This window comes from Grampus griseus (assembly GCF_964374135.1).
Source record: "Grampus griseus genome assembly, chromosome: 11".
NCBI lineage: Eukaryota > Metazoa > Chordata > Mammalia > Artiodactyla > Delphinidae > Grampus > Grampus griseus.
Window position 1 is genome coordinate 95,647,871 of NC_139005.1, and position 12,816 is coordinate 95,660,686.

The following is a 12,816-nucleotide window of genomic DNA, read 5'->3' on the forward strand; positions in this document are numbered from 1 at the left end:
GAAAGAAAGGTGTCACCTTAGATTGTTTGAAAGGTGCCACGTAAATTTAAAATAATAGAGCTGATAGTTTTTCGATAAGAATCCCTGAGATCGTTTACTTTTTAAATACCAGAAATAGATTGTTTCCTTTTCTTACTTTTTCAAGGATAATAACAGCGTCTTTATAAATGCTTTTCAACCTTCGGCGTGGTAAAGACGAATTCCTGCAGGCTCCAAGAGCAAACAGCTTGAGGCTTAGAGGTAACGCTCTTCCGACTCCTGAGGCGCGTCACCCGCCCACAGGGGCCGCTGCTCTCCTGAGACTGGCTGGCATTCGGTTCGCGCACGCGCATTACCCTTCTCCCCACGCGCCCGTGTCGAGCTCTGCCAAGTTCGCCTGCGCATGAACTGCGCGGGAAAAGGTCCTGCAGTGGTAGAACGCAAGCGGAGAGATGGCTGTGAGGGAGCCAGCGGCAGGCCTTCCCAGGCCCGGGAGGGACGAAGAGGCGGCGCTGCTCTTCGAGAGGGCCCATTACCGGCACGACCCGCGCTGGCTGCTGCCCGTGCCCCCACGCCTTTGCCTGGCCTGCGCGCTGGAGCTGCTGCCGGAGCCTAGCGTATCGGTGCGAGGCATTTCCCTCACCAACCGGGCGGGAGCAACTCCCTTCAACCGGGCGCACCTTCCCCGAAACTAAGCCGGGCCCACCCGCCTCTTTAAATCTAGCCCCTAAACAGGCCCACCCCCTTACCGGCCACGGCGGCCTACCCCGCAGACCCCTCAGCATCCCCTTCCCCTTTCCAAAGGAGGCCCAGACCCTGGCCCTGCGCCTCAAGTGGGCCTACCCTGTCCGCACTAAACCCGGGGCTCCCAGGGCCCCCGGCCTAGACTCACTGGCGCGCGTTCCCACCTTCCCGTAAGCCGTTCTCTCAGCTGCCCTGCCCTTTGCCGACCCTCTCACCACTTCTCCAGGGTTTAGCCTTCTCTCAGGCTCCCTCCCACTTGAGTCCCCGCTCAGCCTGAGGGCAAGGCGCGCGCACCCTGGGGGCTTATTCCTTCGCTTTCTGACTGTGCGAATGGGAGGAGGGGGCTCCTTGGGCTCAGTGGCGGCAGGACGAGTGGAAGTTACGGCCCAGCAGGAGTGGGGTGAGGGGAAGAGCTTTCTGAGAGGCAGAGCTGGCTGAAGCGTGGCCTGCCTGTTGCTTCAATGCCTACCCACCTTCTCAGTGAGTTTTTTGTCCGTGGAGACCTCCAAGAAGAGTTTGGGAGATGACTGTTCTCTCAGAGTCACAGGGCTGGAATTGTTGCCGTGGGGGGATGAGCTGGATCAGCGGTTCTCAAATTTTTGCTCTAGGGATGGCTTTACACTTTTTAAAAAACTATTTATTTATTTATTTTTGGCTGTGTTGGGTCTTCGCTGCTACCGGGCTTTCTCTAGTTGCGGCCAAGGGGGGCTACTCTTCGTCGCAGTGCGCGGGCTTCTCATTGCAGTGGCTTCTCTTGTTGGGAGCACGGGCTCTAGGCACGCGGGCTCAACAGTTGTGGCATGTGGGCTCGGTAGTTGTGGCTCGCGGGCTCTAGAGCGCAGGCTCAGTCGTTGTGGCACACGGGCTTAGTTGCTACGCGGCATGTGGGATCTTCCCCGACCAGGGATTGAACCTTTGTCCCCTCCATTGGCAGACAGATTCTCAACCATTGTGCCATCAGGGAAGTCTGGCTTTACACTTTTTAAAAGTGTTGAGGACCCCCAAAGAGCTTTTGTTTATTTACTGTATTAAAAATAACAAAAGTTTAAAGGATTCATTTAAAAATAATAGTAGAGCTTCCCTGGTGGTGCAGTAGTTGAGAATCCACCTGCCAATGTAGGGAACACGGGTTCGATCCCTGGTCTGGGAAGATCCCACATGCTGTGAAGTAACTAAGCCTGTGCGCCACAACTAGTGAGCCTGTGTGTCACAACTACTGAAGCCCGCATGCCTAGAGCCCGTGCTCCACAACAAGAGAAGCCACCGCAATGAGAAGCCCGTGCACCGCAGCAAAGACCCAACACAGCCAAAAATAAATAAATTTATAAAAATAATAGTCCATTACGTATTAATATAATTCTTTTTATTTTGGCAAAATATAGGTATTGATAACACACAATTTACTATTTTAGTGAACAGTTCTGTGGCATAAATGATTTAAAAAATAACTATTTTCAAAGCAAAAAAGAGTGTAAGGAATGTCTTTGTTTTACATTTTTGCAAATCTTTTTAATGTCTGGCTTAATAGAGGACAGCTGGGTTCTCATATATTTCTGCATTTTATCTGTTGTGACATGCCTCCTTTGAAAAATACTGTACACTTGTAAGAGAATAAGTGGAAAAGGCAAATAGCATCTTAGTATTATACAGAAATAATTTTGATCTTGTGGATCCCCTGAAAGTGTTCTGGGCACCCTCAGGGATCCAAAGACAGCTCTGAGAACCGCTGGGCTAGCTGGTAACATCTGCAATATCACTGAGGCTAGAGTTCTGAGGCTGCCATTGTTGGACAGTGAGACATAGAGATGAATAAGACAATGAGGTAGGGAAGAAAATAAGAGATTGCATTCCTGGGAATCTAGAAGGTGGACATATTTGTGGTCAAGTGCTGTGTGGGTTAAGGAGTGAAATTAGGAAAGGTTCTTTAGAGGAGGAAGCATTTGAATTACGCTTGAGAAGATGGGTGAGATTTGGGCTAGAGGAAATGGGGGAGCTTTTTCCAGGAGGCAAGGATTAGCAAGGATGAGTTTGGGAGGTAATCAGAATGTATTTGAAGGGCAGTTGAGGGAGATGAGATTGGAGAGCCAGGGTTGAGATCAGTTCCTTTAGGAGTTTGAATGCAAGCTAAGGAGCTTGGATTTAATCTGTCAGGTGAAGGGACGTCATGGAAAATTTTTGAGTAACTCATTTAGATCACTAGCTTAATGCATTATGTGGGAGGAATTGGTGAAGGAGAACAGGAGATTTACACAGTTTAGAGGCAATAAGAGATGCAACTTCTCCACCTTTTATTGAACACACTTTTCTTAGCTTCAGTTTTCACCAGTCGAGGGGGTGATGTAGTCAGTTGTACCCATGTTCCAGTTCTGTCCTCGGTGCACACCCCTTTTTTGACCTAAGTTTTGCTATTGTCTTGAGTACTTTGCACAGCTGCTACACAGTTCCCTGTATAGGGAGGTGAATTGAGTGTGAAGATTTATATCTACATTGAAAGGAAGAATGAATTTTTCTCTACCTACCTCAGTGAGGCTCATGAATGGTCCCCAGTATCACTCTCACAGACTGTGGAAAGAGCCCTGACCTTGGACAACACCTGGTTGGATACTTAGATTTGAGTCCTTGGGAAGGTGCCTGAGCCTCAGTTTTCTCATCTCCAAAATGGCGATAATAATATCTGTTTTTGCTTGCTTTACCAACTCATTAGGCTTAAATGAGCTAGTTGACAAATGAGTGATTTGTGAACAGTAAAGTGCTATGTATATATACTTTATTAGGAACCTTCACTCTTGTATAATCCTTTGTTTGAACACATGGATTCCTGTGTGTAAATGATGCCCTTTTTCATACTCCATAGTTTAGATGATTCTACCAGTATTATCTTGTAATTATATTTGGAAATTACACTTGTTTGGGTTCAGAATGGCTGAGACTTGGTTGCTATTGAATATTTTTCTTCATCTGCTCTAAGTTGGTGCGCAAGAAGCACGTGCTGTCCGGCTTCCGAGATGCTCTCATGAGGCATGCCTCCCTGGTCATGCAGCTGGTGGCTCAGGATCAGAGAGTCTGTATCCACTTCATAAGCATGCTTTTCGGTGAGATTGAAAGGAAAACTTGGCATGAATTTTGCATGTATACCTTGTACATTTGCTTTTGGGGTCTTGGAGAAATGGTCTTGAAACCATAGTTTAGACTTTTTGCGATGTAACAGTTTAACTTACTAGTAAGTTGTTTTGTCATAATAATGAAGCAATTGTCCCCTTTCTAAGATACACGATGCATTGTATGGTAACTGGCTTTACCACAGCTCAGAGGTTAGTAAAAGTGTGTAGGTGAATGTAGGAAATGTGTGATCTTTCAAAAAGTCCAGTCTCTGTGGTCTTTGAACAGGATTAGAAGTCAGATCTGGAGTCTGCTGATCTGAGTGTGACCCTGATTGAGTTACTTCTTCTCTTCTGTACCTTAGTTTCTTCATGTGTAAAATGAGATGGATTAAAAGGTCCCTTCTTTTTTTTTTTTTTCGCCCCGGTACATGGGCCTCTCACTGTTGTGGCCTCTCCCGTTGCGGAGCACAGGCTCCGGACGCGCAGGCTCAGTGGCCATGGCTCACGGGCCCAGCCGCTCCGCAGCATGTGGGATCTTCCCGGACCGGGGCACGAACCCGTGTCCCCTGCATCGGCAGGCGGACTCTCAACTACTGCGCCAGCAGGGAAGCCCAAAAGGTCCCTTCTTTTAATACAATTATAATGTCCTATGGAATGAGCCCTTTTAGGGAGGAAGGGAGCTAACTCGAATTGGGTGCTTTTCTCTGCTGGAGGCTTTTCAGGCTTTTAACTGCCAGGGCAGTCTTTTAAGGGAGAGAGGATGATCTCCAAGGCTCAGGGAGGTCTTAGCTAACAGCTGGCAGAACTGGAATTTTACTCCAGGTCTGTTAGAGACTCCAGAATACACAGTTTTTGTGCTGTGCCATACTGACTATTTTTATCTTTTTAAAGCCAGAGTGGGTTACTGAAAATCTGGGATTTGGTGCTGAGGATAGATTTTAGCTGGGACATTGCTTAAAGCTGCTGTTAGTCTTAGAATTCACAGTGTGCCTTTCTGGATTTGTTTGTCTTTTATCTGTTAACCATCCCCCTCTTACCTCCTTCTGCTCCAAGGACTGTTATGCAATGTGGAGGATGGGAGTATAACAGACCTCTGTATTGAAGGTAAGATTAAACTGTGTGTACCTAGCATTTGAAGCCGAGGATATTAGCCTGAATTGCAGCTTTGATTATTTGAGACCTTGATGAAATGTTCCATTTTAGAGACAGATAAAGAAAATTCAATTATCAATCATTAATTCTGCATTTCTTTCTTGGACACCTACTCTGTGCCACGTACTGTATCAGACACTAGGATTGTATCTGACATGGTCCCTATCCTGTAAGAGTTTACAATCTGGAAGAGAGATTGTCTGGTAAATAACAAGGGCTGATGAGTGCTGTTACAGAGACATGTACAAAACTCTGTTTTTACTACATTCATATTGGTTGGTTGGAAGTTGTCTGCACATAGGTGGTGGTTAAAGCTGTGGAAGTGCCTGGGTTTACCTATAAAGGACTCAAGAAGAAGGAAGACAAGAGCATTGGGATGAGAGGATTCTTTTCTTTTTTTTCCTTTTTTTAATAAACTTATCCATTTCATTTTATGTTGTTTTTGGCTGCGTTGGGTCTTCCCCACAGCGCGCAGCCTTCTCATCGTGGTGGCCTCTCCTGTTGTGGAGCATGGACTCCAGGCACGCGGGATCAGCAGTTGTGGCACGTGGGCTCTAGAGCGCAGGCTCAGTAGCCGTGGCTTACAGGCTTAGTTGCTCTACAGCATGCGGGCTCTTCCTGGACCAGGGTTCAAACCCATGTCCCCTGCGTTGGCAGGCGGACTCCCAACCACTGCGCCACTAGGGAAGTCCCCTGGGATGAGAGGATTCTTGCCGAAAGAGCAAGAACTGTATCAGTTAGGTTATAGTCACGAAACATAAACCACACAAGTTATTTGAACAGAAAAAAACTTTAAAGAATTATTGACTAGGTAACTGAAGGCAAAAGTGAACCAAGTTTCACTGAGGTAGCAATTTTTGAAAACAGCTTCCACCCCTAGGGATAGGGAAACAAAGGGAGAGGTTGGAATTATTAAGACTTACAAGTTTGGAGGAAGGACCCCATACATGAAACACAGACCTCTGAGGAGAGGATGCTGCTTGGCTGCTGCTGGGTCCATGACTATCCAGACATGCAGTTAGCAGCTGTAACTGCTAGCAGCTGTGACAGATAAGTCAATATGATCCGTATGTACTTTTGCCCATCTCTCAGTCTAGAGAATGTGGACAAACAGATGTACCCCTCGAAGGTCCGACGACTGGCAGGGGTGGGGAGATTTCCCTTCACCATTTTCCTCAAGACCACTCTTGAGTGGGGCTATAATCCTAAAGCCATCTGCTCCTGGTTGGTACCAGCATAGCTTGCAGAACCCTCATCAGATCCCAGGAACTTCACTGAGGTGGTGGATACTAGATGGAGATTGCAAAGCTAGAGGGAGAAGGACTTGCTCCTTCCTTACTGTTTCCTGTTTGCTTCCTGTCTTCCTATTTCTGTGAGTGTTGTCCTAGAATGCTTCTTTACCCTGGAGGTGGCAGAGCCTTCCCTCAGCAGCAGCCAGATCTAGTCTGCAGCTTTCCCCAGACTTGTAGAGCCAGCCTCTTCTTTACTCCTCCTCAAAGACACCAGCAGAAGTATCACAAACAATTGTATAGAAGGGCGGGTTTGGGGTTGAGTGATAATATTATCGCCAATTATTGGCACAGGAACTAACTCCTAATTCTGTTTTTTTCATATATGAAGTAGCAAATTCTGAGGAAGGAAAAAGATAGAAATAACATAGTAGTTTTCAACCTTGGCTTCACAATAGACTTACCTGGGAAACTAAAAAAGTATCCAGATGCTTAGACCCTTTATCTAGAGATTCAGATTTAATTGGTCTGGGGTGGGACTTGGGTGTTAGTTTTTTTTTTCTTTTTTTAAGCTTCCTAGGTGATTCTAATGTACAGCCTAGTTGTCAACCATTGATTAAAAACAGTGAAGAATGGGGGAGATAGAAAAGACTAATGCCGATTACCACAAGCAAATGACTTTGATTAGAAGGACTATGAAAAGTGAACTGTGGGCCATGGGTTGTCTTCTGATTAGTAATGTTATTGTGTCTTCTCAGTCCTTATCCAGCTTACAACTCAGCTGAAGTTGGAGCAGACCATTCATTGCCTGCTGTATGAGTGTCACAAAGAGGTCAGTAAAGTAGCTGTTGGTTCTTGAGTACCCCTCAGAATCCTCAGATGTCAGAGCTGGGTCAACCCTTCTTTGGATAGATGGGGAGATTGAAATCCGGAGAGGAAAAGGGACTTGCCTGAGGTCACTGAGTCAGTGACAGAGCCAGAGCTAGGGCCTGGGTCTTCTGCTCCAGTACTCTTTGTAGCTTCTTTCCTTCCCTTTTCAGTCTCCCAAATGCTGCCTCCATGTGCTGAAGTCCATTTTCTGGCGTAATCATCCATGGCCATTCTCTATATCCTCCTAAATATAATACAGATTTCCTTGATGAATTTATTAAGGAAATATGTTCACTATGTCTTGGCTTAGTATTTTTGTTTGGTTTATTTTATAGTGAAGGCATTTGCTTTTATCAGCATCTAAGGTAGACACTGAGAAGGTATATTTAACCAGCTTTCTTCAATGTAGTCATAGATACCAGTTAAACAAGCAGCTTCTGCATTGTGTTTAAGATTTAGGAATAATATCAGAGTCACTTTTTTTTTTTTTTGCAAAAGGAAGACAAATGCTCATTTAACACCATCAAGAGCAACATTTAATTAGAAATAATGTTAAATAGTCATGTCATTATAATTATTCTGCATGTGATTAACATATGATTGAATTTATAATTATATATATCAACATTTATCACTATGATTATGCCACTTAACATTTTGAGCACTTTCTGTATGCTAGGCACTATGTTGGTGCTTTACATGCACTATCTCATTTAGTCCTCCCAACAACCCTATGAAGTTGGTCCTAGTATTAATTCCCACCAGAAGAGTTAAGAATCTTACTTCAGGTACTACAGCTAGTCAGTAGAAAAGGTGGAATATTTACTATTGACTCTGCCTGTAAAGCATCAAGCGTAGTACCTGACAAATAGAGTGTTCAGTAATAATATAACAATAATGATGATGATAACCAATTTTTTTTTGCAATGAACTAGAATTCCATCTTTATGATGTTCCCAAATTTCACCTCCCAGTTTCTGGCTCCATAGGAGGCAAAATATGCTAATTTTAATTTAGTTTAACAAACATGTACTGAGCTAGGTACTGAGGACACTGAGAGGAATCTGACTCAGTCCCTTTCCTTCGGGACTTCCCAGTCCAATAGGGGATATAGACACTTAGCTAAAGAGGCTGATTACTGACTATGGTGAGAGACACATGCAGTACAGGGTTTGGTGTGGATAGGGCAAGATGAATTTTGGTGGGAGATCTTTCCTGATCCTAATTTATAGAGCAGAGTATGTTCGCTCTCTGTAGCTGTGTAACATGCCCTCCATGCGAGGCAGCCTGGCCACCCTGACCCTTCTCGGCAAGTTGGTGGATGCGATCCCTGCTCTGGCAGACAAGCTTGTGATGGAGCACAGTGAGTGACCTCTGGGGAAGAGCTACCACTACCCTTTCACCTGTTTTGATCACACTTCCATCTGGGTGGTCCATTCACTGTGTACATCTGGGAAGTCATTACTTTCCTTCTCTAGGCTTTAGTTTCCCCATCTGCAAAATATGCTCTTTGTTGGCCAATTGGAAAAAAAGTGTTTCTCAACTCTGGTCTTGGGCTCCTTCAATTCATTTTGTTAACACAAAAGAATTAAGTACCTACTATGAGCCTTCCTTTCAGGTGAGAGGAAGAATTAATTCTGGAATATAGAAGCACTTTTTTTCTATCAGTAAAAGCAGCTAAATATCTCACAGAGTATTTATCCAAGGGTAAATCACTTAACTTCTCTAAGCCTTGGTTTTCCCTTTTGATTAAGTTCCCAGAAATCATGTATTGTGGGGCATTGTAGGGGATTACCATCACTATTCCATTCAGGCCAATAGTTTGGAGTGTCATCTAGCAGTTGACATTGTGAGGTTCCCATGGCCCCTTGGTTGTTTTCTGGATAGGTGACCTGATGGAACATCTGTTGAGAGGTTTAGTATACCCCAGTGAGGGGGTGCAAGCTTCTGTCTGCTACCTTTATGGGAAGCTGTACTCCTCACCAGTTGCAGCCGAGATGCTTTTGGGCCATTTCCGGGAGAAACTGTGTCCTCTCTTCCTTTCCACCATGGATGGTGCCCAGACAAAGGAGCTAAAGATCAACTGCTTGGGTAAGACATGGGACTGGAGAGAAAAGAGAAAGCTTTTGAGGTTTTGCTTGAGGATTTGAGATATTGGCTCACTAGTGGTGGGGAGGTTTGCTGCTTTGCAACAGATAGAAGCTGTGGGTTTGGGAGATAAGAGGCACAGACTGCGAAAGATGCCTAATGTTGGGTGTGGTATCCTAAGAACGTCATCTTTGGAAGGAGAAGAGGAAGAAGAGTGGGACAGCAATTTTTTTGCCTCTGGTCTTTACTGCATGCCCTGGTGCATCCTGTACTTGCTGCCAAATTAATCTTCACACTGCATAGCTTGCATCCTGTCAGTCTTCTATTTGGAAAATCATCTATGGCTCCCTCTGGGCTCCAGAGTGAAGTCGAAGTTTCTCTGCTTGTTACTTGAAGTTCAGTGTACCCTTTCAGCCTCTCCTGTTACTTCCTTACATAAATACACGAGATCTACCAAATGCTTTTGAGCAGGGAGCTTTTGTATTTTGGATAGAGCAAATGGGCACTGTGATTGGTGACTGGGTGAGGACCTGTTTCAGAGCAGGAGCTACAGGGAAAAGCATAGTCTGTGGGTAACAACAATTTCTTTTCACAGTTTGGGCCAAGAGCTCTGTTATGACTAGTTCAGCCACACATAGAGAGTGTTCATTCTGAGCCAGGCCCTGTTCTGGGCTCTGGGGTCATAAAAATGGTCAAACCCAGGCTCTCGTCTGTGGGAGTTCATAGCCCAATGTGGAGGACAGATGTGGACAGAGTCCCTTGTGGTACATGCTTTTGTGGAGATTGCAAAGAAAAAGGTGGGATTCTATTCAGCATAGTACTTGAAGTCCTAGCCAGAACAATTAGGCAAGAAAAAGAAATAAGAGACAGAAGTAAAGGAAGGAAGAAGTAAAATTGACTCTGTTTTCAGATGACATTACCTTATATATAGAAACCCCTAAAAACTACACTAAAAACTGTTAAAACTAATAAATGAATTCAGTAAAATTGTAGGATACAAAATCACTTGTGTTTCTATATACTAGCAACAAACAATATGAAAAAGAAACTTAAGAAAACAGTCCCATTTACAACAGCATTAAAAAGAATAAAATACTTAGGAATATCTATGGAGACATGAAGAAGTTTCTAGGGGATGTCGGAGGAGCTGCCTTGGGTGTATTCTGGTGCCTATGCTCCTCTTGCCTCACTTCCCAACCCCTTTGTTTTCTAGGTTTGCTGAGGCAGCTGCTGAAATATGACCTCTTTGTGTCCATGATCATGAACAAATCTGCGCTGGTGGAAAGTACTGAGAGTGTTGAGGGGCCACCAGGAGAGACCTCACTGCCTTTGGTGCTCAAAAAGGTAGTTGTCTTGTGGTTCGTGGTCTCTGGGTTCAATAACAAGGGAACCTGAATGCTTCCTGGGCCTTTTTCCTTATCTACCACTCCTATCCAGGATTTCCTAAGTATTTTCTTACTGGCCAAAACAATATGCTATTAGAAGGCTCAAAGTTGGTTTTCTTTCAGTCATGAAAGGATAAGTTAAAACCTGTGCCCTAGGTTTTAATTGGGAGCTGGCTGGTTATAGAGGCACCCTCTGCCTAGCACATACCAAAATTCTAGATTCCCAGAAAGAAAGTAGGGGTGGGTTCAGCATAAACTGCATTGCTTGTGCAAATAGTTTAGTCACAGTGAGCCACTTTTACCAGTTCTTGGAGGGTTGAGAACCCTCCTGAAATTCAACTTCCCAAACCCAGTGAGTGGCCAACCTTGCAGGCAGGACTTTCTAAGGATAACAGACTCAGGCCTGCAATGTTAACTCTTTTCTGCACATTCTTTGAAGCAAGGCTCATAGCAGAACCTTCCCTTATGTCCCAGGCTTGTTGAAACATCAAAACCAGATGAGGGCTGTGAAAGTACTTCTGCCAATGAAGGCCTGAGCCCTTCTTGGGGATGATGTTAGTGTTCTTTGAGTGCCATTGTGTTCTTTTGTTCTGTTTCTCTCCTGCTGCTGTTGACAGAGACTCCTTTCCATAATCTATAACTGCTCTCCTTGAGCACCATCCTTATGCCTGGCACCAGTAGTGTGTGAGGGATTCAGAGACAAATCAGGCTCCTGCCCTGAGGCATTCAGGCTGCTTCCCTCTGGTCCTGTCAGTGGTGTGACTGTGACACATTTTGCTGCCTGTTTCTCCAGCTTCTCCTTTCCAGAGATGAGACTCTGCAGGTGGCCAGTGCCCACTGTATAACTGCAGTACTGGTCCACTCGCCAGCGAAGCACGCCCCAGCCTTCATCCATGCTGACATCCCAGGTAGGAGGCCCCTTCTAACTTTCTCCTCTGAGGATCCCAGAGTTGTGCCTGGAGACCCTTGAGTAGCAGCAGCAGCAGTCTTGTTGGGAGTTCTTTGATATGCATACTGGAGGGATGGTTGGTGGCATGTTCATTGTATATGACAGACTCTAGGAAATAGACCTCATGAAGTCTGAATCCTCTTGCTACAGATTTCTAATATGACCTTGAGCAGTTTGTCACTGAACTTTGTCATTAATTTGACCATCTAGGAATAAACACCTAGCGTGGGGTGGTGGAAAGACCCGTGGACCAGGGAGGCAAAAGGAACTAATGTGTCTTGAAGGTTTGTTATGAGCCAGGAAATATGCCCTGAGGTGCATCGCAAATGTTGCCACATTTAGGTCCTCATCTTTGCTATTTTATGAATAAGGAAATTGAACTAGAGAAGGGAAATAACTTGTTTAAATCAGCAAGACTCGGCATTGGCAGAGAAGCGATACAAAATCAAGGCTGTCTGGCTCTAAAGTCTCTTTTCTCTGTATCATGCTGCTGCCCATCCTGAGAATTAGGGGACCTGAATTCCAGTCCCGCCTCTACCACCAACTGTTTCTCTCTAGGTCTCAGTTTCCCCATCTATTAAAAAGATAAGGTTACACCATAAGTCCGAGGGCATTTTCCAGGTTTATCTGTGAATGAATGATCATGTCTCATCAAGAGGGTGTGTGAACAGATGAAGTGGCAGGTGTGAGATGCTGAATAAATCCAAGGCCATAGCATTAGTTAAGGGATCATGATTACACTGTTGTCATTGACTGTTTTCCTCCTGTCTCCCTGGCCAGAGTTCCTCTTTGAGCATCTTTCCTCTTCCAGTGAAGTGCTTGTCTGGTCCAGCTACAACTGCTTGATACTTCTGGCAGAAGAGCCACTCTTCTTTTCCAAGTGCCACACGGTGTACGGTTGGTATTGTGGGTCCTGTACTAGCTCTGGCTCAGGTGGACAGCACTTTGAAGTTAGGTGGCAACAGCAGTGACGGGGGGCCAGCCTACACCTTAGAGAGGGGTGCTGGTCTGGTCATATCCATCAGCCCAAACTCATTACCAGATTCCACGTGCAAGCAGTGATATCCAAACAGTTCTGTTCTTCATTGATTGGCAGTATATATGTTTAGCAAGAGAAGGGCCACTAAATGAATTCCTGTTGCACCTTAAGAGCAACTTTACTCAGTCTTGGATTCAGTCTTTTCCTGCACCCCAGATATCTATCCATCTAGTTAGTCCCCAAGTTTTGCTGATTTATCCTTTCAAAGTTTTTTGAAACTGTCCCTTCTTCTTCTTTCCTGGTGATACCTTTCTTGTCTGGGACTTTTTATATCACATCT

General features: G+C 45.0%; 1 protein-coding gene across 1 annotated transcript in view; it reads left to right on the forward strand.

Moving 5' to 3' along the window:
- Positions 1-431: 431 nt before the first annotated feature.
- Positions 432-12,816, forward strand: part of MEI1 (meiotic double-stranded break formation protein 1) — a gene marked incomplete at both ends in the record, with an annotated part of 63,949 nt that continues 51,564 nt past the window's right edge. Inside the window, 9 exons of the mRNA XM_082666865.1 lie at positions 432-602; positions 3,692-3,815; positions 4,878-4,928; positions 6,964-7,037; positions 8,333-8,438; positions 8,963-9,166; positions 10,377-10,507; positions 11,342-11,456; positions 12,278-12,394. Of these exons, the coding sequence (XP_082522991.1) occupies positions 432-602; positions 3,692-3,815; positions 4,878-4,928; positions 6,964-7,037; positions 8,333-8,438; positions 8,963-9,166; positions 10,377-10,507; positions 11,342-11,456; positions 12,278-12,394 (1,093 nt within the window). The remainder of the gene's footprint in view (positions 603-3,691; positions 3,816-4,877; positions 4,929-6,963; positions 7,038-8,332; positions 8,439-8,962; positions 9,167-10,376; positions 10,508-11,341; positions 11,457-12,277; positions 12,395-12,816) is intronic.